A 24,723-nucleotide genomic window follows, 5' to 3' on the forward strand; every position below is an offset into this window, starting at 1 on the left:
ATATAATAGATTTATTATAATACCCACAAATCAAACTCATTTAAACTTAAGGTTATTATGTAATTCAATAGTGGTGTTGCTCAGATTTAACGGTCCCTAAATGAATGGGTGTTGAAACAGCGGGAGACTTCTGACATTCATGTCTCTTGACTGAACAAAGAGCAAAACACACAAATGTGTAGGTTTTAGGTCATTTGTTTTTATGTGGTGCATTTTGTATGTTGTTCAACCAATCGTTATGACAACGGGGGCGTGGCCATGCGGTCTCCTCCTGCATCCGGGCCGTTTACACCGAACTACACGGATCGCAAACCGGAAGTGCTGCGTGAAATTTGCAAGATTGTGAAGACTAAAATAGGGAGCGCTGAAAATTAGGTAAATAGGTACATTTATTTCTCCATATTTGATTCATAATATCTGTAGTTTTTTTTTTTGCTCTATTCATACGGCAGGGCAGCTCTTGTTAGAATTTCCGTTCTGTTAAGTCAAGATGAAACAGGTTTGCAGCTAGTTAGCTTAGCTGACTATCGACTGATCATAACGAGCAAATATGTGTGACATCTATCTTTTTGCACTAACGCCGTCACTGAGACCTGCACTATTGCGTCTTATTTAAATCACATGTCTGCATGTTGACTCTGTTCTTGCTGATAAACGCGCGGTTGCGTGTCACTAGAAACTCTGGGGAATCTGTCACTATCTGTCCTGAGCTGGAGACTAGACGTGTAAACACATACGACAATGAAAAAGAGTGTAAACGTTTGCCATTTTACTAAAATACTCAAAAAATTGGAAGAACATGAGCGATTATGTTGTCTGGCAGAAGATTACTGACCTGCCACAGATAAACATAGACTACCATATGTATGGGCAGAATTCAAACTCTGAACACTGATCCCAATGTCGAGTGTTTTTTTCCTGTAGTACTGTTAATGAATGTACATAGTTCATGTACCATGGTTGTTTAAAGTACATGGAAGTTACTCGTAACAGAAAATGTGGTTTTGTGTTGTTGACGTAAGTTACTGCAGTGTAACATGGCATACTTCATCTAAAACCATTCGTTCTTTTGTGATCATTAATATTGTGCATGCAGTTTGTATGACCTCATATTAATTGAGAGACTTACATAAAATATTTATATTTAAAAAAAAAAAACATTTGTTTCACCACAGGGCCATGTAGAACGATCCTTCATATCCATCATACCCTCACAATTTATTAAGTACCTTAATACATTTCTACAAATGACCTGATCACAGTTAATCTACACATTTGCTAATGTGCTCATCTGAGGCCTGCAGAGATCATTTGTTAGTTTTCCTCTGCCTTGGATCCATGTGTGGATGGCAACACTGCAGAGAGCTCTAGACCACCGCACACTCAGTTTTACTTTCATCTGCTTCATTCTGCAGGCGATTCTGTGGCATCTCACTGTGTTTGTCAGCTGAGCATATCTGAACCATCTGGCTCTACTTGAAACAAAACTGATAATTTTTTAGCAGACGTTTAGTAACTTTTGAATGAGGAATGTTACAGCTGGTATGAGCGATGTCTGGCACTCAGAATTACTGACCAGCCACAGATAAACTACCATGTGTATGGACAGAAATCAAGCTATGGGCACAGATCCCAATATTTTTGTTCCTGTAGTATTGTTCATAAGATTGTATATGATAGTGAAATCTTGATTGTACCTTGTTTGTTAATAATTATTAGCTCATTAGTACACGAGAAAAGGCCTAGCTATTGATTTTATTCCGGCGATTATTGCTTTTTATTGTGGTCTTTATATTTTAGAAAGCGTATAGTTGATTTTGGAGGTGTTGTGGTTTCTTGTTCTTAAGCTCTCTTTAGGGTCTTTGTTTCTGTCTGAAGAGCTGGTTGATTCACTGAGTGCAGCCTTGAAACACAACTGTGAATGAGGCGCATTGTTTTTGCTGATGATCTTTTGAACTGGTTAATGAATTAAATGGCACTGTAGAGTGGAAGAGGAATGATTTTGGACAGGTACTGTTTGGTTAGAAGAACCAAAAGATGTATTATCAAGTATTGACATTAATTATAGTCCAACTAGCTACCTACAATTATGAAAGCCTCTTTATATGATTTCTTAAGAGTGTAAGCAATCTATAGCAAGATTGCTGTCAGCAACAAGGCTAGATAACAGATGTTTTTAATCAGAGCGACAGAATAATGACCCGGTTTACGTCACCTGACGGCTGTTATCACATTATTTAGAGATGTGGATGTCATAGCAGAATAAAGGCTGTTAGTAAATGTGAAACTGGCTCTTATAGGGTTGAGGATATAAATAAGAGCAAAGGGTAAAACCGAGAATGCTTGTCAGTATACGGCTGGACGGCCACACTGCCGCGCGGCACCAAAGCGAGGGACTGTCTGAGCAGATCACTGTCTGAGCCCTACTGACGCCTGCACTAGTGACCCTGTGGCTACACACACACAGATTAAAAAATATGGCACATTCACGATGCCACAATATTTTAATACTAAAAGGTTAAGTACTGAATGTAACATAAGAAATTATAATATTATTAAGAATTTAGTTCCACAAAGCTTGACCCTTCTGACACAACATCTAAATGTTTTTGCTGAGAGGATTGATATTGTGATCATTATGGTTATCCAGATTTAATTTATACTTTATTTACATATAAGAAATGATTGACACACATACACAGAGCTCATCACATGACCACGGAAGTTCAAATATTCTGGGTGAACTATCCCTTTAATGCAGTGAGGCTGTGCTGAGGCTGCTTCATTAGTCCACTTCATGATTTTCTCGATGAATTCTACTGGCAAGCTTTCAAATGAATGCATTATGTACTGTTTTAGAAAGAACAACTGGTAGTTTACTGTTGGTGGTAGTTTATTTAAGATGGAGTGCACATGGAAGAACAGCTAGAGATTGTGATCTGGAAATTAATCCTTTTTAATCTTGTTTTTTTTTCTTAATGGACCCAATTTACTAATTGAAAACAAATGGAATGCAACAATTAACCTGATCTTTTGAATGTGATATTGTTGCAGTGAAGAAATTAATATTTTTTTTGTTTTGAGTCAGCACAAAAGCAAATACTTTTGTTTTTCCCCTTTCTGCAGTTGCTTTCTAGTCTATTAGCTGTGTCATTTATGAATAAAAATTCATCCTGAAAAATACAAATATTATTCATTTAAATGCTGGTTTCCCTAACAAAATAATTAAATAATTTTTGCATTATTGTAAATTATATATAAAGAATTAACCGGTATCTAAGCCAGAAAATAAAGCTAATATTGCCCGGTTTCTAGTGATGTGTTCTGTCAGTATTGTGCTGTATTATGAAAGGAACTTGTGTTAAACAATTCTCATGGGGGCAGATTCATAGTTAGCAAGATTGAGTTAGGAAACTAACTCAAATGATCTGTTCAGCATTTGTCATTGTGGTCACTCATGTGAGTCAGCCATTCACTGAACATGCAAGTGTGAAAATGCTGCATTTACCCAGGCTTATGCTGGACAGACCCGTTGTGAAGGCAGCTGAGCTTTCACAGGTCTCAGCATAAAATTGTGTGGTATTGTAAAGTGCAGTTTTGTGTCTAACCGTTATGTGTGAATTGTGTTGTCTTAGAGGACCATCATGTCCTCTGACCTGCTGGTGGACCTTCACGATGATCTGGGAGGAGATGACTCTCCTAGTGCTGCCCTGGACCAGCTCAAACTGGTACAGGACAAACAGTGGCCACCAGATGACCCTGTTAGCTTGAGCAAATCCGGTGAGTGCATGGCGGTGGGAATTGTGCATGTTAAAATCTAGTTTCATTTTGCAGAATTATACTGATTTTGTCAAAGAAAAAAAACAGTGTAAGAAAAAGGAAGTAATTGCCAAGAACTCTACCATTTTATCATGAATACCAATCATATGCTTCCTATATTTTTAGAGGCAAGGGAAGCCGAAACCTTCCAGTTGACATAATTGTCACAGCCTATTTAAGAGGCGGCAGAGAACTCAAGGAGTCATGCAGCATTACTCATACAGTACACACACACACACACACACACACACATACATGCTTGCGACACAGGCATACACCCTGAGACACACTTTAGTACTCTTACAGAGGATGACTATGACTGGGCGGGTGTGGGTGTGGGTGAAGTCCAGTGTAATTGATGCATCATCTGCAGAGTTTGAAAATAGGAATAAAAACCATATTCTCTGTGACTTCTCTTATAAAACAGCACTTATTTATTCACTCCAAAATGAATGTTTAGTGGTAAATTTGTTAAAGATTACCATGTCAGTTTATATCACAAAAAGTCAGCAAAATGAATTTATTCCTCCATTGACATCTATAAAAAAAAAAGAAAAGTGAGAATGGTTCAGAAAAAGTGGCTTGGTCTCCTGAGGGTTCAGTCGCACACTGGACGAGAAGCAGGTATCCCACAATGGATGCGTCATTCTGTAGTCTTTCTGTAGTCCAAACAGTGAACACAATCACTAGTATACAGGCAAAAGTTCACTTTAAGAATAACAAAGTGGCATCGATGACTTTGAATTAGGGCTGCACAATATATCGCATGTGATTGTGATGCGCATCTCATCACAGAACCGGCTTTGCTGACGAGATGCGCATGCAATATATCGTGCCGCCCTACTTTGAATTAAGGTGAAAGAGAAAGGATTATCCATATTATTATATTTCATATGTGCCCCCAGTGTATGTACATGGTTCTTTTCCAGTATGCAGCCCTCTTTATTCTTTGTTTTGTTTTGATGTTGGAGGACATGATATTTTTTACCAACTACAGCTGATTTTACTTGCATATGTTGGGTTGGTGGGTGTTCAGTTCAAAAACTGATCATCTAGTTGAGCTAGTGCTGAGAGGGATATGAGCGGATGACTTCCTCTGTCTATAGCCATGTACTCTATAGCTTGTGTTTGTAATGTTTACATGTTTTTTTTTATTTTTGTTTGAAATGTAGCATTCATTATATTCTTTCCTGCAGCTTCAGACATTAAAAGCCTTGGTGGCACTTCACATCTGCCCTGGGACGACCCCTTCTATGACATTGCCAGACATCAGATTGTGGAGGTGGCAGGCGAGTTGTTGTGAAATGCATAAGCATCACCAGCTAGTGTTAATTCTAGTTCTAAAGTCTTCTGATTTTTCTCTTTCTTTGTAGGTGATGATAACTTTGGTCGGAAGGTCATTGTTTTTAATGCTTGCCGCATGCCTCCTCAACATCAGCTGGACCATCATAAACTTCTCATGTAGGCATCGCTGCTCTTACTTCATTTTGTTGACTTGACGTGGGTTTATTATTTGTTGAGACTAACATACGTAGATGAGCACAAGACACTTAAAAGAGCAAGGTCAAGTGCAGGGAACAAAAAAACATTGATAATGATCCAAGGAGAGAAGTTGTCCCTAGATACACAAATAGAAGGTCTAAGCAGCCAACTGATGTCAACTGATGTTTTCTGTATTTGTGCAGTTTATTTGGTTAATAATATATTTAGATTTTAATTGATATGTTGTTAATATATTGATTACATTCTTACATCCTGATTTTTTTTTTCAGTTTAATGTTAAAATATACAAGCTTATGTCGATTTTAAAATACTATGTTTTTATAACATATATATATATATACACTGCCGCTCAAAAGTATGGGATCAATAAGATTTTTAATGTTTTTAAGGGAGTCTCTTCTGCTCATCAAGAATGTATTTATTCGATCCAAAATACAGAAAAAAACAGTAATATTGTGAAATCTTGTTGCAGTTTCTAATATTGGTTTCCTATTTTGATATACTTTAAAATAGAATTTATTTCTGTGACGCAGCGCTGAATTTTCATCATCATTAGTCCAGTCTTCAATGTCACATGATCCTTAAGAAATCATTCTGATTTATTATCAGTGTTGAAACTCTTGTGCTACTTCATATTGTTTTTTGGAACATGTGATACTTTTTTCTTTGATGAATACAAATTTAAAAAGAGCAGCATTTGTTCAAAATAGCAATCTTTTCTAACAATAGAAGTCTTTACTATGACTTTTAATTCATTTAACACATCCCTCCTGAATAAAAGTATTAATTTCTTTAAAAAAAAAAAAAAGGAAAAAATGTACTGACCCCAAACTTTTGAATAGCATTTTGTATTGTAACACAAAATTATTTTTTTAAATAAATGCTGTTCTTTTTAACTTTTTATTAATCAGATAATCCTAAAAATATGAAGCAGCACAACAATTTCCAACATTGATAATAAATCAGCATATTAGAATTATTTCTGCAGGATCATGACACTGAAGACTGGAGTAATGATGCTGAAGATTCAGCTTTGATCACAGAAATAAATTATATTTTAAAAACTGTTATTTTAAATTGCAATAATTTTTCACAAAATAAAAGTTTTTTTCTGTGTTTTTGATCAAATAGATACAGCCTTGATGAGCAGAAGAAACTTCTTTAAAAAAAACATAAAAAAATCTTACTGATCCCAAACCTTTGGGGAGACAAATTATAATAACTTGATTTTGTTCAGCACATTTATCAGAAACTTTATTTCAGTAGAGTAATTATTAAAAATAATTGTTTTACCTTTTTTTTATAAATGTATATGTCACATTACTTGACACATTTAGGGATTAACTGTCAGTTTTTTCTAGACTTAGTTTAAAATGCCAAAAGCCATATCCTGTGAGACATATATTTAGGACAACAGTATTATATTCTTTTCATATTCTTGAGGTTTACCTTCCTCAATTCTTTTGCTTGAATGTCAACCACTGATATGCTGAGTTATAAATGAATCTTGTGTTCAGTGAGTCAAAACACCACAAGACAGTGTCCTAAGACAATGAAGTTTTTAATGAAGTGAAATCCAGACAGTTTAGTTCCCTGTTGTGAACTTCAGGAGTTGTCTGAGAAGAGTATGGCTTGTGTAATGAAATCTAGAACAAATGTCTAAATGAATCTGAAGTGAATAAATAAAACCTGAAGTTTCAGTAATTGACAGCTGATTAAGTGAAGATGTTCATTCTGTTTGTTTTAGTGTCTAATGTGAACTCAAACTGTCAGTAAAAAAAAAGAAAAGTTTCTATTTGGTGTGCATTTATTGATATTTGTGTGCAGGTATTTGAAGCAGACTCTTGATAAGTATGTGGAGAGTGATTATACCCTCATCTACTTCCATCATGGTCTGACCAACGAAAACAAGCCCTCTCTAAGCTGGCTTCGAGATGCCTATCGAGAGGTTGACAGGAAGTGAGTGATGCTGTTGTTAGTGAGAGGCTCTTGATTGCTTTAACAGCAGTACACATGCAAACCTCATTGGTTCTGTCAAGCTTCAGTATCGTTGTGTCTGTTGCAGGTATAAGAAAAATATCAAGGCGCTGTACATTGTCCATCCCACTATGTTTATCAGAACCATCCTTATTCTCTTCAAACCCATCATCAGGTCAGTGCCACACTATACTCAATATTATTTGTGCAGTGTGATCTGTACTGTAATCACAATCTTACAGCCTGTATTCTATACTTCATAATACACTACAGACCGATGTGCTTGTGTTCTGTTTTCAGCTTTAAGTTCGGCCGTAAGATAAACTACATAAATTATTTGAGTGAGCTGGAGGAGATTGTGAAATGTGATCAGCTGGTGATCCCCAACAGAGTCCGAGAGTAAGAAATTCTATATATGCAGTTATACATGTGCTTAGATCACACTGTTATTTCTTAGCCCAGATAAACAGTTCTTTTAAGGCGTGTTCAAGAGTTTTTTTGTGTAGGTATGATGATAAGATCTGTCTGTCCCTGAAGCCATCTGTCGTCCCTGGACTGATCTCTCCCCCTCATAGTCCTCCTCTTCCTTTCCAGCAGTTTGGGGTCCCACTGTCAGCGTAAGTTCCCCTAACAATTCCTCTCATATCTCACACAGCTACAGTCTGTTACTAACTGAAGTACGAAATTAAAATTTGGACTTGATGTTGTTGAAGAAGAATACATATATGTATATATTATTTATACTTTATAGCTTATAAAAAACGTGTACATTTTGATTGTGCGCTATGAGAAACTCCTATTTAGATATGAGTTTTTTTATATTGTTGTTTGTAATCAGATTGAGACGCAGGGCGGCAGACTCAGAGGGAATTCCACTAGTCATCCGTGATGCTATTGGATACCTGCAAGAGAACGGTAGGTCTTTTTAGTCAAGTCAGATTTATGGCTCAATCAAACTTTTACGTACCTCTTAACGTGAATGTATTCACGTTAGGTTTGATATACCAATAGTAGTCATTTTGTTTAGCCTCAGGGGTGGGTTGTAGGGTACTGGGCCAATGTTATTATAGAATAGTGCAAACGTATGTTTTTACTTACTTTCTTAAATCGAGAATGTGAATTTTATTTCCTTCTTTATTCTAGGTATTAAGACAGAGGGAATATTCCGGCGTTCTGCTAATGTTTCTTTGGTTAAGAAAGTTAAGCAGAAATATAACTCAGGTAAAGTCGTGTGATGCTCTGTATGCAGATTTCCTGTTCACAAAAATGATTGGCATCAGTCCTTAGAATGTTGTGTGTGTCTCTGTCTGTAGGAGAGGAAGTGAATCTCTCTCAGCTGGACGATGTCCACTTGGCAGCTGTGATCTTAAAGATGTTCCTCAGAGAACTGCCAGAGCCGCTGCTCACCTATCAGCTCTACAACGACATTGTCAACTTCCACAGTGAGAACACAAAACGCAACGCTCGCATTGCAACACCAGCAGCTTCCAGAAAGCTCACATAAGCACACACACACATGTCTGTCCACCTACTATACTGACATTTGTTAATAGATTGTTAAAACCACAGTTTTTGCATGTAGACTGTTGAGCCTTGAAAGTGACATAACCACACACATTCACAGCTTAGTTTGCATTCCTTGTGTGTTGTGTTATCAGATGTTGACACAGAGTCACAGGCAGAAAGGATTCGGAACATGCTGACGTCACTTCCTGAGGAGAACTATGCATCACTGCGCTTCCTCATACAGTTTCTTGCTCAGGTAATACTCAATATAACTACCAATGTTCAACAAAAATAATTTTTACTTTAAAATGAATTTAATTTTTTTTTATATATATATATTTTTTATATTTACATATCATTTTATACACACACACACACAAACATATATACATACACACAAAATTTTAAACGCAACACTTTTGTTTTTGCCCCCATTTTTCATGAGCTGAACTCAAAGATCTAAGGCTGTCCACAATAAAAGGCCACTCTAAAATGTGCAGTTTTATAAGTTAAGAAGGACAGTGGTTATATATATATATATATATATATATATATATATATATATATATATATTTGTAGATATATAGGATTTACTGCCAAATTCTCTGAAACGCCTTTGGAGACGGCTTATGGTAGAGAAATTAACATTCAATTCACGGGCAACAGCTCTGGTGGACATTCCTGCAGTCAGCATGCCAATTGCACGCTCCCTCAAAACTTGCGACATCTGTGGCATTGTGCTGTGTGATAAAACTGCACATTTTAGAGTGGCCTTTTATTGTGGCCAGCCTAAGGCACACCTGTGCAATAATCATGCTGTCTAATCAGCATCTTGATATGTCACACCTGTGAGGTGGATGGATTATCTCGGCAAAGGAGAAGTGCTCACTAACACAGATTTAGACAGATTTGTGAACAATATTTGAGAGAAATGGGCCTTTTGTGTACATAGAAAAAGTCTTAGATCTTTGAGTTCAGCTCATGAAAAATGGGGGCAAAAACAAAAGTGTTGCGTTTAAAATTTTATGTATGTATATGTATGTGTGTGTGTAAATGTATAAAATATAATATACACACACATATTTAGGGCCCAAGCCAGTAAGGCGCAGGGCCCTATTGTTCTTCTAAGGATTATTATTTTTTTTTTTTTTTTTTTTTTTTTTTTTTATTTCAATCATCCGGGCACTTTTGGGGGCCTTAACGTGCCCGAAAACTCTCGAAAATTGGCACGCACATTGGAACCTGCGGCCATTAGGACGCCGCTGAGGCTGGGACCCGGGCGTGGCACAGGGGCTCTACGGCGCCCCCTGGAAAATTGTCAGAAAACTTGATGTATAGCTCACACATACTTGCACGTATTCATATGAAACTCGGTACACATATAGAACTCATTGAGCTGAACAACTTCCGCGCAGCATGTCATAGGCTCCGCCCAACAGGAAGTCGGCTATTCAGGGCTGTTTAAAAAGCGCATGCTCTGGAATTTGATATACTCCTCTGAGGATTTCCATACGATTGCCACCAAACTCGGTGAACATGATCTCAAGACATTGGGGACGCTAAATTGCGAAGATATTTTTGATATGTCGAACGGTTTGCCCGTGGCGAGGCGATGAAGTTATGGCGAAAAATGAGACCCAGGAAATGCCTAATAACGTCCACATACATTGTATGATGTTGATCAAACTTCAGTGATTTGTTCGTTGTATGATGCCGATCGGATAGATGTGACTATAATGACTGAAAGTTATAGCGCCACCAACTGGCTGCAGGAAGTGTGTCGTTTTCAAAATGCTTTGAATTCAGCATCTTATTTTTACTCGATTTGCTTCAAACTTCACCAGAATAATGTCAAAACACGGCCGATGTAAAACTGTGAAGGCAATATTGATATCTAAACTTATGTTGCCATGGCAACGTGTCAAAGTTGAAAATTCGTTTCTGGTGATTTTGAGGCAGATAACATGTTTAGAATGTCATGAAACTCAACACACATATGAGTATTAATGATAGTTAGACACTGGAAAAAGCTCATAAACGGGCGTGGAAGAGGCACTCTTTAGCGCCACCTTTTGTCAAAAATGGGGGGGTTAGTTTTAGCTACAGACACCAAACTTGGTACATAAATTGTTCTTATTAATCCGGACAACTTTCTAATTTACAGTCATTAGCTACGACCAACAGGAAGTCGGCTATATTTATTTTAATGTGGGTTTTTTTTTAAAACGGGCTGTAAACAAATTAATACTCCTCCAAGCAGAAACACGGAAATCACACGAAACATTTTTTATCATGATGCCAAAATACTGAAGATGCTAAATTGCGGACGGATTTAGGATATCTTGAACGATGATTTAATGGCAATTTATTAAAGTTACAGTAAAAAAGATAATTTTTATTTTTTTTTATCTTTTAAGAGCAGCTTCCAAACACTTCATAAAAAATTACATACACAGAACAATACAGTCTGAGAATATGTGATTAATTTCATGAATTTACAATACACTATGCTTAGGAGAAAATTTAAAAACTATCAGAGAGTTGATATAATGCTTCTGAGTGAGAGGTCCTGTCAGCCTGCAGCTGAGTGAGGGGTGGGGGTGGGGTGGGCTGTGAGTGACTGTGTGAGTGACTGTGTGGATTGAGGCAGTGGGTGAGAGAGAGAAAGAGAGAGAGAGGGTCTGTTTTTTTAAAATCTTTAAAAAATGCTTATAAATCATTAAAGATTTTGATAACACTTTATAATAAGGTCTCAATTCTTAACATTAGGAAATGCATTAATTAACGTGAACTAACAATGAAAAATATATTTTTACAGCATGTTAATTCTTCCATGATAGTATGAACTAACAAAGAACTTTTTTTTTAAAGCATTTATTAATCTTTTTAATGTTAGAAAAATAATCATGTTCAAAAGATTAACTTTAAAATGTAATAATATATAAACACATTTTGGAATTAATATTCATCAACATTAAATGGTATATAATTATTAATGATTATATATATATAATGATAGCTACAGACACCAAACTCGGTACATAAATTGTTCTTATTAATCCGGACAACTTTCTAATTTACAGTCATTAGCTACGACCAACAGGAAATCGGCTATTTTTTTTTTTATGTGTTTTTTTTTTTTTTTAAACGGGCTGTAAACAAATTCATACTCCTCCCAAGCAGAAACCAACAATTCACACCAAACATTTTTTCACATGCTTCCAAGATACTGAAGATACTACATTGCGGACGGATTTAGGATATCTTGAACGGTGATTTAATGGCAATTTATTAAAGTCACAGTAAAAAATAACACTTTTCTTTTTTTTTATCTTTTAAGAGCAGCTTCAAAACACTTCATAAAAAATTACATACACAGAACAATACAGTCTGAGGATATGTTATTAATTCCATGAATTTACAATACACTATACAGAGGAGAACATTTTCAAACTTATCAGAGTTCTCCTGTCTCTGTGCTTCTAATGTGTGCGGTAGGTGACTGGGTGGGTGACTGACTGTGTGAGTTCAGTGAGTGTGGAGGAGAGAGAGAGAGAGAGAGAGAGAGAGAGAGAGAGAGAGAGAGAGAGGGTCTGTTTAAACTTCTCAATAAAATCCTTAAAAAATGCTTATAAAGCATTAAAGGTTTTGATAACACTTTATAATTAAGTCTCATTTGTTAACAGTAGGGAATGCATTAATTAACATGAACTAACAATGAAAAATGTATTTTTTACAGCATGTTAATTCTTCATTGATAGTATGAACTTACAATGAACTAACAATGAACAAAATATTTTTAATATTAGAAAAATAGTCATGTTCAAAAAATAAAACTTTAAAATGTAATAATATATTAACACATTTTGGAATTGATTTTGATAAACATTAAATGGTATATATTTATTAATGATGTAAATTAACAACAGTTAAATAATGTTGTTTTTTAACATTGGTTAATTCACAAATAACATTAAATATTAACAATATATTTTTTACTTTATTAATTTGTGTTAGAAAAAATTATTCATGTTAGTTAATGGAAAAATAAATCATTAAAAAAAGCTTATAAATCATTAAAACCTTTGGTAACTATAATAATTTCTCATTTGTTAGCATTAGTAAATGCATTAACTAACATCAACTACCAATGAAAAATATATTTTCACAGAATTTAAAGTTTTATATGTTGTTCTGTGTGTGTGTGTTTCACTGAGTTGATGGTTTGGATTAACCCTTTAATTGCCGTATCCCTTAAAACCAAACTGCCAGAGGGTTACTGTGATGCTTGTGCTCGCTGGGCACCGTTTTATCGATGCCACCGGGGTGGCGTATGCTGACGGCTTGGGCCCGTCATCGCTGCTCGCAGCTATATTATATATTTATTCTCCCGTTCAAAAGTTTGGTATCAGTATGATTTGATTATGATATGATGATTGAGTCTCTTATGCTCATCAAGTATTTATTTGATCAAAAATACAGAAAAAAATGTAATATTGTGAAATATTATTGCAATTTATAGTAATGGTTTCCTGTTTAAGTATAATTTTAAATATAATTGATTTCCTTGACACAGCGCTGAATTTTCATCAGCCATTACTCCAGTCTGCAGTGTGACATGATCCTTCAGAAATCATTCTAATATGCCGATTTATTATTAGTGTTGAAACTGTTGTGCTGCTTAATATTTTTTGGAACCTGTCCTGGAATACTTTTTTCTTTGATAAACAAAACGTTAAAAAGCGCAGCAAAATAGCAATCTTTTCTAACAATATTAGTCTTTACTATCACTTTTTTTCTTTAAATATAAAAAAATTACTGACCCCAAACTTTACAATAGTGGTGCATATTGTAACACAAAAATTCTATTTTGAATAACCACTGTCCTTCTTAACTTTTTATTTATCAAAAAATTCTGAAAAAAGTATCACCGTTCCCAAAAAATGTTAAGCAGCAAAACTGTTTCCAACATTGATTATAAAACAGTGTATTAGAATGATTTCTGAAGAATCATGTGACACTGAAGACTGGAATAATGATGCTGAAAATGCAGCTTTTCTTCACGGGAATAAATTTGATTTTAAAGTATATTAAAATAGAAAACTGATATTTCAAATTGCAATAACTTTTCACAAAATTAAGGTTTTTCTGTATTTTTGATCAAATAAATGCAGCCTTGATGAGCATATTATGAAACTTCTTTAAAAAACATTTAAAAACTTATTGATCCCAAACTTTTTATATTTCTCTACATATGAATTTTTAATGTAACTTGTTATAGTTTAACGTGCATTTTTATATTTTATGGAAAATAAAAGAAACGCATTTAACACATTTAATTTTTTTTTTTTTTAAAGAAAGCAATAATAGCTCATAATTATTCAAGAAACCCCAATGCATCCATAAATAGCCCTTCTCATTGTTAATGCTGAGTATTTCGGTAACACTTTACAATAAGGTTCATTAGTTAACATTAGTAAACATGAACTGAATGAACAATACTTCTACAGCATTCATTCATCTTATTTAATGTTAATTTTAGCATTTACTAATGCATTATTAAAATCACAAGTTGTGTTTGTTAACATTAATGCACTGTGTGAACTAACATGAATAAACAATGAACAACTGTATTTTCATTAACATTAACAAAGTTGAATAAATAGTGTAATAAATGCATTGTTCATTGTTTGATCATGTTAGTTAATACATTAACTAATGTTAACAAATGACACCTTATTGTAAAGTGTTACCAGTATTTCTTTCTTACTTTCTCCTTCAAGCCCTTAAGTATTTCTGGTCTTTATTGTTATTGATGTGCAGGTGTCTGCTGAGAGTGAAGTCAATAAGATGACCAATGCCAACCTGGCTGTGGTGTTTGGGCCCAACTTGCTGTGGGGGCAGGATGCTTCCATGACACTCAGCGCAATCGGACCGATCAACAACTTCACCCGCATCCTGCTTGACCTACATCAGGAGGTCTTTATCCAGTGAGGAGCGGGAGAATTTTTCACGATGACTCCTCTCCAGTTATTGTCCCTCCCCGTTCCATAGCTTTGCTCCTCTGTTGCTGTGTCCCGTCCTTCGTGTCTCCCTCAGTATTACCAAATGCATGAGTATTTTAACTGGGTGAAGCTATGAAAAAAAGGATACTGGAGGGCACAGAGCGGTCGAGCTGTCACAAATGTTTAGGCTGTGATCAAATTCTGACAATCGTCTCCTTTTCTCTCCTGCAGAAGTCATGTAGCTGTTGTCAGACATAATGGTACTGCACAGGCACAAGAGTTTTTATATGGTCTGTTAGCAGAGGCCTAAGTCAGCTTGGTTTGGAAATTGTTTGTTCGACTTGACCGAATTCATTTCAGTTCATTTTTCCAAAAATTTAAATTAGACTACATGCACACGTCCTCAATTTTGTAAGCCATAGTTGGCACAAGCTTTGGACAAGTATAAAGCACTACTACTCAGACTTGAAACACTTATTATAAACATGCTTATTTCTTATTACATAAAATATGATATTATTATTATCTCAAACTTTCATCCAGTCTTCATTTATATTATCCTATCATTATATTCGTTTTCTATAATCTTTTTGTCTTTTTTGGTGTCTCTGTGATTCCAGGAACAGGGCAGATGCTTATAGCCAGCACAAATTTCCTGATGCTGAAACAAAAGTTATTTTTCTGATCAAAACCTCTGGGTCTATCTGTATGTGTGGAGTTGTGTGTGGTCTGTTCAGTAATTCCGTGTATTAGTCTACCCCAGACATTTATTTTGGCCAAAGTTTATATGGTTAAAATGTTTGTATGATCAATTTTATTTGCTACTACACTGTAAAAAAAAAAGTTGAGCCAACTTAAAATTTTAAGGCAACCAGCTTCAGCAGATTTTTGAGTTTTCTCAAATGTATTTTTTTTTTTTTTACAGTGTAGAAGACATACTGCCTGTCGAGAACGGTGCCATTACAAGTGGGCGCATTTGAAACAAAAGCCCAAATCAAGACAGGAGTAGCAAAGAATAGTTTGATGTCATTTTGTCCTCTTCGTAAAATTGTGGTTTTATCTATGAGGAAACATATCATAGTGCAATGAGTTATTACTAGAGTGTATAAAGTCCAAGAACAGCAACATTTTAGTTGTATCACAGAGCTCTGTACGTGTTCACTTTAATTTTATTATTAATGGATTTGAATCGTACGGATTTCGCACAATTAAGTCTAGTTTCGTGGGTCTGAAGTCTAAAAGAACCATAGAGCAGGTACTTGGGCACCAATTATTTTGCACTAACGAGTTAAGTGTCATATGCCTTGATATTGAATTGTAACTGTTTACGGTGTCATGTTAACGTCCTATTCATGTCAATCCATCTGAGCACTGACATGTGGACCAGTGGCTTAAATAGTTTTAGACAAGCGCCCTCAAACCCAAGTGTCTGTGTGCCTTAATGGAGTGAACTTGCAATGATATTAGCTGTTAAATTCCCTTTCTCTGGACAGATCTGTGAACTTTGTGCCATTTTGTTATACCTGTATCCAAACATCTACCCGTTTACCTGTATTGTAGACGTGTATTTCTGGTTTCCAGGTGGAACTTTGCATTACTTCTTTTGTGAAGGTTATTTTCTTCCATTTTGGCTGTTAAAATATATTCTGTGCTTTTGAAATCTTTACTTTTTGTATATCATGTTGTGATTTCAGAGTAATAAATTGTTAGAGATGGTGTAATATTTTTCCCTCAGTGGGGTTATTTTGTAAGCTTTAGAATATCCTTTGGTTGTGGTGAGCAAATAAAAACACTTTTAACAGTTTTCTGCGGTGGCCGAGAGAGCTCAACGCCTGCAAATTCAGAAAACAACTTTTGTCAATTTGACAACACACACGCTGCAAATGCTCACAACAAAAGCAAACAAAGAAGCGCACTGCAAATAAAATGTATTTGGTTGTGTTGTGGGCATTTGCAGTGTGTTTCTTTATTTGTTTGTGTTGTGAGCATTTGCAGCACCTGCTGTCAAACTGATGATGTTTTCTTGATTTGCTGGTGCTTTTTCTATTTGCATGTGTTTTCTGAAGTTGCAGCGCGTTGAGCTCTCTCAGCCACCATAGTTTTCTTATAAAAGCAGGAAGATATATTTTATTGGCTTTTACATATTTGTCCCAAAAATAACTACCATGTGAGTATAAAAAAACGTATTATAGATGCAGGTTTTGGAACACAATCATTGCCAACAACATCAGCTAGAAAGTGCAGAAATGGCATATTAAGAATACAAAAAGCAACATGTTTACATAGTTAAAGTTCACACATGCAGTTTTTGTTCAATTTAAGTAATAAAAATATAGCTGCAAGCAGCGATCACTGGGGTTCAAGCACTTTAGGTATTTAAGCACATAAGAAAAAAGACATTACATATTTAGTAAGCCTATAACCACCTAAATCAATTATTAAAAAAGCATTTTTGGCAAATCCAGGTGATTTACCATAGAAATATGTTTTTATAACATTTATGACTGTTACATATATTATTTCATGAAGTTTTGAGTTTTCATTTAGGCTTTATAGGCTTTTGGGTATATTTCAGTGCTGTCAGTCGATTAAAAAAATTAATCGCACATTTTTGTCTGAAATTAATTAATTCCACCTAACATTAAAGTTTTTAAATATACTTTTAGGTCCCACTTTATATTAAGTGGCCCTAACTACTATGTACTTGGTAAAATCCACTTATTCTGTACACGTTTTTACATTGTACTTATATTTTAAAAATACCTGCATGTAATTACATAAGGTAATTAATTTCTGTAATTACACTGTTGGCCCATCCCTTACACCTTAAACCTACCCACACACCAAACCTGTCCCTAACCTTACCCGTATCCCACCTCAATAGCAGCAGAAGTGTTTTGCAATAGAATATGAACACAATAAGTACACTGTATTTATTTCTCTCAACTCACTTTATTTTTTCTGGCCCACTTCAGGTCTTAAGTATCTAGTAATGAACTGACCAGTTGAATCAGGTGGGTCAGATGAGGGAGACAGTGCTGGGCTGCTCCAGGACAGTTTGGAAAATATTACATGCATGCACAGCTTTACGGCAGTTTTAATCGCCTTTTTGGTAACTTCATGCCTTAACTGACTAAGACATTGCATGCACGTAGTTTCTTTCGCTAATTGATATGAAATGATACAGGCTACAGGGCGCGCCAGCGCCTTTGTGCATACAATTGAAGCACAGTAACCTGCCGCTGAAGTGAAGTGAAGCGCGCGTCTGAAACGTCTCCGGTTTGATGTGGTTATAAACAGTGTTGGGAAGGTTACTTTGGAAATGAAATAGGTTACAGATTACAAGTTACCCTAGTTAAAATGTAATAAGTAGTGTAACTTTTAACAATTACTTTATTAAAGTACATTTGATTACTTTTCTAAATGTCTAATGTTTTCAACTGTTAATCATTTTCAAACATGTAAACCAGGCAGGGTTAACCTTACAGTAGTACTCAACACTGATAACTGTCAGACATCAAAGGCCTTCATCACCTGAATTAAGATTTTAATTTTAAAGGAGACATTGGATGCAAAATATCTTAATTTGCATATAAATGTGTCTTAGCAGTATGTGGACACACAACCACCCTACAATGATAAAAAATTCACTCCTTTTTTTCCCACCCCAAAACCTAAACAGTCTCAATTATCAAGCCATTTTGATTTTGGAGTGAATAATAGTGTTCACTGCTGTGTGTGTGCACTTGGATGGATTAAATGCATTGCACAAATCCGAGTATGGGTCACCATACTTGGCCACATGTCACTTCACTTCACTTTCACTAAATTAATTTATGTCTGACTGCGCAAATCATTTTACTCCAGACTGCTTTCTGAATGAGGGACAATTCAAGGCAGGTTTTGTTAAAAAGTTCAAACTCAAGGATGGATCAGTGCCCATTGTTCATGATCCAGCTGCACCTCCAGAAGAAGTAAGTCTTATATTTTTTATGATTGTTTGTGAATCGCATTTGCTCTCCCACAGAAGAGAGGGGCGGGGTGAGCAGAGCTCATTAGCATGTAAAGAGATATGCACCGAAACGAGTCGCTGTGAACAGAGCTGTTTTTGACGAGGTAAAAAGGGTGTTGTTTTTCATGACCACTGAGACCATTTCGAGAAGATCCTAAAGAATCATACCAACTTGTGGAAAATGGGCATCCAATGTCCCCTTTGAAGCGCAGCCACCACAAAATCAGACTTACTTTTAGATCATTCTGAGGTTAAATACAGATTTAAAATCATAACAAGAAATAGTTTAATAGCTAAGATACTATTTTTTTTAATCAAATATTTGCATAGCTATGACAGAAAACACTGGAATCTAACAATGTGTCACGGTATATTAATCTACTGCCTCCTTCATGTCTTGTGTATCATTGTCTGTGTCTGTGTATTGTGTGCGAGTGGGCGTGTCCCTCGCTCCGTGATCAGCGCGCCAGCTGATCTCAATTCCCACACCAGCTGCTGCCAATTCACTCAGCTATAAAGCCTCACTAAATCTTCTCTCCCTTGTCAGATCGTTGAATGTTCCTGGATGTGTTGGATGTGCCCCAGTCAGTGTTTCTTCGTGTACCTTTGTCTTCCTGTTCGTGTTCAAGTGTGTCAGAAGTCTTCGTCCCACCCGGATCATCACCTGCACTGGATTCATCCCCGACACTCTTCACCTGCACTGGATTCATCACCGACACTCTCCACCTGCACGCTGTTCATCTGGTCCCTGCGCCACGACATCATCCGAGAGACTGTTGTCTGTATTGTGCTGTGTAATCTGACTATTAAATATAACTTCACCTGCATCTTTGCTTCCGCCTCAGTTCCGTGACAGAACGATCTGACCAGGGAATGGAAGCAGCAGGCGGATCATCCTCGCCTCTGGAGGACTTCCTCAGAGCCAGCGTCTCTCGGATGGATGCCCAGGAGAAGAGCATGAAGGAGTCCGGGCTGGCGATTCATGCTCTTATGGCGCAGGTGTCCGAGCTCACCCAGAAAATGGAACATCTGCAAATCTCTGCTGCGCCACCCACACCGCCAGCTCCCCTCATACCACCAGAGAGCGTCTCCCAGCCAGAGCCCCGCCTACCAGCTCCGGAAAGGTATAGTGGTGAGCCGAACTATTGCAGAGCATTTCTTACGCATTGTTCTATGCATTTTGCTCTGCAGCCTAGGACCTACGCCAACGAACAGAGCAGGGTGGCGTTCGTGCTCACCCTTCTGACTGGGAGAGCAGCACTATGGGGAACGGCGGTGTGGGAGAACCAGGATCCATGCTGTACCTCGTTTCAGACACTCTCCGCCGAGATGAAAGGAGTCTTTGACCGCGCGGCCGCGGGAAAGGAGGCGGCCCGGATCCTCGCGGATCTGAGACAAGGGGAGAGATCGGTAGCGGATTACTCCATCGAGTTCCGGACCTTGGCGGCAGAGTGTCAGTGGAACGAGGAGGCGCAGTGGGATATGTTCCTGCATGGGCTGGCTGACCGCGTCCAGAGGGAGATCTATATGCTGGATTTACCCACCACCCTGAATGGGCTGATCGAACTGGCTCTTCGGGTGGACTCCCGACTCTCGCGAGTTGAACGGCGGAGGGTTCCTACTCGATTTCCGGAGGAGACGCCGACACTCAGAGCCAGTGACAGGGACGTGGTCAGCCCCGTCTACGATCCCGAGCCCATGCAGGTCGGGCGAGCTCGGCTGTCTCGGGAGGAGAAGGAGAGGCGGAGGTCCCAGGGCCTTTGCCTTTACTGTGGTACGGCGGGACATTTCGCATACAACTGCCCAGTAAAAGGCCAAGCCCGGCAGGGAATCTGAGGCTACTGTCGGGTGGGATTTCCGCTGAAAAGACCTCATTTACATCTACACTCCTCCCGGTAAGACTAAGGTGGACAGCACACACTCACGACGGTCAAGCACTATTGGACTCTGGGGCAGAAGGTAATTTTATGGACCACAAGTTTGCTCTCCGGATTCAGGTTCCCCTCCTACCCCTCACTCATACCATCTCAGTCCACGCCCTCAATGGCCAAACCTTGCCTACCATTTCCTTCACCACTGGACCCATCACACTCATTGTATCTGGCAATCACACTGAAATCATCTCATTCTACATTCTGGACTCCCCCCTGGCACCCATTGTTTTAGGACACCCCTGGCTTACCAAGCACAACCCCAGGATAGATTGGCAGCAGAAATCTGTATCGGAATGGAGCACTAAATGTCATGAGTCTTGTCTTGTGTCTGCTTGTCCGTCTGTTTCTGTTTCCACTTTGCAGGAGGAGGCAGGGGATTTGTCTAACGTGCCCACGGAGTATCTAGACCTGAAGGAGGTGTTCAGTAAGTCTCGTGCTGCTTCTCTCCCTCCACATCGTCCCTATGACTGTGCCATAGAGTTATTGCCAGGTACGTCTCCGCCTAAGGGCAAATTATATTCACTTTCTGTTCCAGAGAGAGAGGTTATGGAGAAATATATTTCTGATTCTCTAGCAGCGGGGTTCATCCGGCCCTCCTCTTCTCCCGCGGGGGCGGGGTTCTTTTTTGTGGGGAAGAAGGACGGATCACTGCGACCTTGCATTGACTACCGAGGGTTGAACAGCATCACGGTAAAGAATACCTATCCTTTGCCGCTGATGTCTTCAGCTTTCGAGAGGTTGCAGGGAGCGTCGATCTTCACTAAATTGGACTTACGTAACGCTTATCATTTGGTCCGCATCAGGAGGGGGGACGAATGGAAGACTGCTTTTAACACCCCCAGGGGGCACTTTGAATACTTGGTCATGCCCTTCGGGCTGTCCAACTCCCCGGCAGTCTTCCAGGCACTCGTCAACGACGTGCTGCGAGATATGGTCGATCAATTCATATATGTTTACCTGGATGACATATTGATTTTTTCTTCTTCTCTCCAGGAGCACGTGCAGCACGTTCGACGAGTGCTTCAGAGGCTGTTAGAGAATGGGCTTTTTGTCAAGGCGGAGAAATGCGCTTTTCATGCACAGTCGGTTCCTTTCCTAGGGTACATTGTGTCGTCTGAGGGAGTGCGCATGGACCCTGACAAGGTTAAGGCTGTGGTGGATTGGCCAAGCCCAGACTCCCGCAAGGCCCTGCAGAGGTTTCTGGGGTTCGCCAATTTTTACCGGCGGTTTATTCGCAATTTCAGCCAACTAGCCTCTCCTCTGACCGCCTTGACCTCCCCCAGAACTACGTTCAGGTGGTCAAACGCAGCTGAGGCTGCGTTTGCCAAACTGAAGGACCGCTTTGTTTCAGCCCCCATCTTAATTACCCCTGATCCATCACGTCAGTTCGTGGTGGAGGTCGATGCGTCAGAGGTGGGGGTAGGTGCAGTGCTATCCCAGCGCTCTCCGGCAGACGACAGAATGCATCCATGCGCGTTTTTGTCCCACCGTTTGTCCCCTGCCGAGAGTAATTATGACATTGGTAACAGAGAGTTGTTGGCAGTCAAGCTAGCATTGGAAGAATGGCGCCACTGGTTGGAAGGGTCGGGGGTACCTTTCATCGTATGGACCGATCACAAGAATTTAGAATACATTAAAACTGCCAAAAGATTGAACTCTAGGCAGGCTCGGTGGGCACTTTTTTTCGGACGTTTTGACTTCACTCTCTCGTACCGCCCGGGCTCCAAGAACATCAAGCCCGATTCTTTATCACGCATTTTTGACCGTTCCGATCGCCCGTCTACTCCCGAGTGTATTTTTCCGGAGACCCTTATCATCTCCGCACTCACATGGGAGGTCGAATCGAAGGTCAAGACGGCCTTGCAAGGGGTAACGCCTCCGGTCGGTTGCCCACCGAACCGGTTATTTGTGCCAGAGGGATTACGGTCCGACGTTATTCAGTGGGGTCATTGTTCCAGTGTGGCTTGTCATCCAGGAGTCAGTCGCACTACATCTTTAGTCAAGCAACGATTTTGGTGGCCACTTATGGCTCGCGATGTTCACAGTTTTGTTTTGGCTTGCTCAGTTTGTGCCACTGGTAAGACTTCCAATAGACCCCCAGATGGGCTCCTTCAACCGCTGCCGGTCCCTTCGAGACCCTGGTCCCATATCGCTCTAGATTTTGTCACCGCCCTCCCACCCTCTCAGGGTAACACGGTAGTTTTGACCGTGGTGGACCGATTCTCGAAGGCGGCCCACTTTATTCCCTTGCCCAAATTACCCTCAGCCAAGGAGACAGCGGTAACAGTCGTTGACCACGTCTTTCGGTTACATGGCCTCCCGACGGACGTGGTTTCCGACAGAGGTCCCCAATTTGTGTCCAAATTTTGGCGAGAGTTTTGTAAATTGCTGGGTGCTACTGTTAGTCTGTCCTCAGGGTTTCATCCCCAGAGCAATGGTCAAACCGAGAGAGCCAACCAGGATTTGGAGAGAACGTTGCGATGTCTGGTCTCCAAGAATCCTTCCTCATGGAGCCAACAACTGTCAATGGTGGAGTACGCCCACAATTCGTTGCCAGTGTCATCTACGGGCCTATCTCCGTTTGAAGGTAGTATAGGTTACCAGCCACCAATTTTTCCTAGTCTGGAATCCGAGGTCGCGGTCCCCTCCGCTCACGCCTTTGTCCAGAGGTGTCATCGCACTTGGACTAGAGCCCGCGAGACTCTACTCCAAGTGGGAGCGCGCACCAAGGCCAAGGCCGATCGCCACCGGTCTAGACCTCCCGTATATGTCGTCGGTTCCAAAGTGTGGCTTTCTACCAAGAACATTCCTCTCCGCTCCGTTTCTAATAAACTTGCTCCCAAATTCATTGGCCCGTTTGCTGTCACTAAAATCATTAGTCCGGTGGCAGTTCGCCTCAATCTTCCTCCAGTGTACAGGAGAATTCATCCCGTCTTCCATGTGTCCAAAATTAAACCCGTTTTTTATTCCCGCATTAATCCGCCAGCCCCGGTTCCCCCACCACCGCGACTCGTAGAAGGGGAACCTGCTTATTCGGTCGATCGTATTCTGGACTCTAGGCGGAGGGGACGCGGATTCCAGTACTTGGTGGACTGGGAAGGTTACGGTCCGGAGGAGAGAAGTTGGGTGCCTGCTAGAGACATTCTGGATCACTCCCTTATCGATGATTACAATCGACAGGTAAGGGAGTCTGGGGACGCCAGGAGGCGTTCCTAGGAGGGAGGGTACTGTCACGGTATATTAATCTACTGCCTCCTTCATGTCTTGTGTATCATTGTCTGTGTCTGTGTATTGTGTGCGAGTGGGCGTGTCCCTCGCTCCGTGATCAGCGCGCCAGCTGATCTCAATTCCCACACCAGCTGCTGCCAATTCACTCAGCTATAAAGCCTCACTAAATCTTCTCTCCCTTGTCAGATCGTTGAATGTTCCTGGATGTGTTGGATGTGCCCCAGTCAGTGTTTCTTCGTGTACCTTTGTCTTCCTGTTCGTGTTCAAGTGTGTCAGAAGTCTTCGTCCCACCCGGATCATCACCTGCACTGGATTCATCCCCGACACTCTTCACCTGCACTGGATTCATCACCGACACTCTCCACCTGCACGCTGTTCATCTGGTCCCTGCGCCACGACATCATCCGAGAGACTGTTGTCTGTATTGTGCTGTGTAATCTGACTATTAAATATAACTTCACCTGCATCTTTGCTTCCGCCTCAGTTCCGTGACACAATGCCTTAGAAAAAACAGTTAATCTTAAAAAAATAAAGCATGTACATAAACTCATATAGGAAATATAAGAGTTAACAGATTGTTATAAACTTAACAAGCATGTTATAAACTTCTGAAACATTGGTGTTTCATATTTTAGAGCAGTCACTGTAATTTCTGAAAGAAATCAATTAAATCTTTATATGGGAGTGTGTGTGTGTGTGTGTGCGTGTGTGCATGTTTATGTGGTTTATGAGGACACAA

General features: G+C 39.2%; 2 protein-coding genes across 3 annotated transcripts; both read left to right on the forward strand.

Annotated features, from left to right (window-relative positions):
- Positions 1-273: 273 nt before the first annotated feature.
- On the forward strand, positions 274-16,537 carry LOC306877310 (rho GTPase-activating protein 1-like). Of its 2 annotated transcripts, none has more exons than XM_079429010.1 (13): positions 274-375; positions 3,636-3,780; positions 5,016-5,108; positions 5,193-5,280; positions 7,150-7,281; positions 7,388-7,474; positions 7,600-7,698; positions 7,806-7,916; positions 8,138-8,214; positions 8,443-8,520; positions 8,613-8,741; positions 8,958-9,061; positions 14,629-16,537. In XM_079429010.1, exons 2-13 carry the CDS (start codon positions 3,645-3,647, stop codon positions 14,797-14,799), a joined length of 1,305 nt encoding a protein of 434 aa, XP_079285136.1. In that variant the 5' UTR covers positions 274-375; positions 3,636-3,644; the 3' UTR covers positions 14,800-16,537. The 2 variants fall into 2 exon arrangements, with proteins under 2 accessions (XP_079285136.1, XP_079285137.1); XM_079429011.1 differs by having other exon boundaries at positions 294-383.
- Positions 16,538-20,151: 3,614 nt separating this feature from the next.
- LOC306881330 (uncharacterized protein) lies at positions 20,152-24,476 on the forward strand (the record flags this gene model as incomplete). Its single annotated transcript, XM_079435373.1, has 4 exons — positions 20,152-20,232; positions 20,338-20,493; positions 22,944-23,936; positions 24,171-24,476. The coding sequence occupies 4 exons, from the start codon at positions 20,152-20,154 to the stop codon at positions 24,474-24,476; spliced, it is 1,536 nt and encodes a 511-aa protein (XP_079291499.1).
- Between the last annotated feature and the right edge of the window lie 247 nt (positions 24,477-24,723).

Source organism: Barbus barbus (assembly GCF_936440315.1).
Source record: "Barbus barbus genome assembly, chromosome: 2".
Taxonomy (NCBI): domain Eukaryota; kingdom Metazoa; phylum Chordata; class Actinopteri; order Cypriniformes; family Cyprinidae; genus Barbus; species Barbus barbus.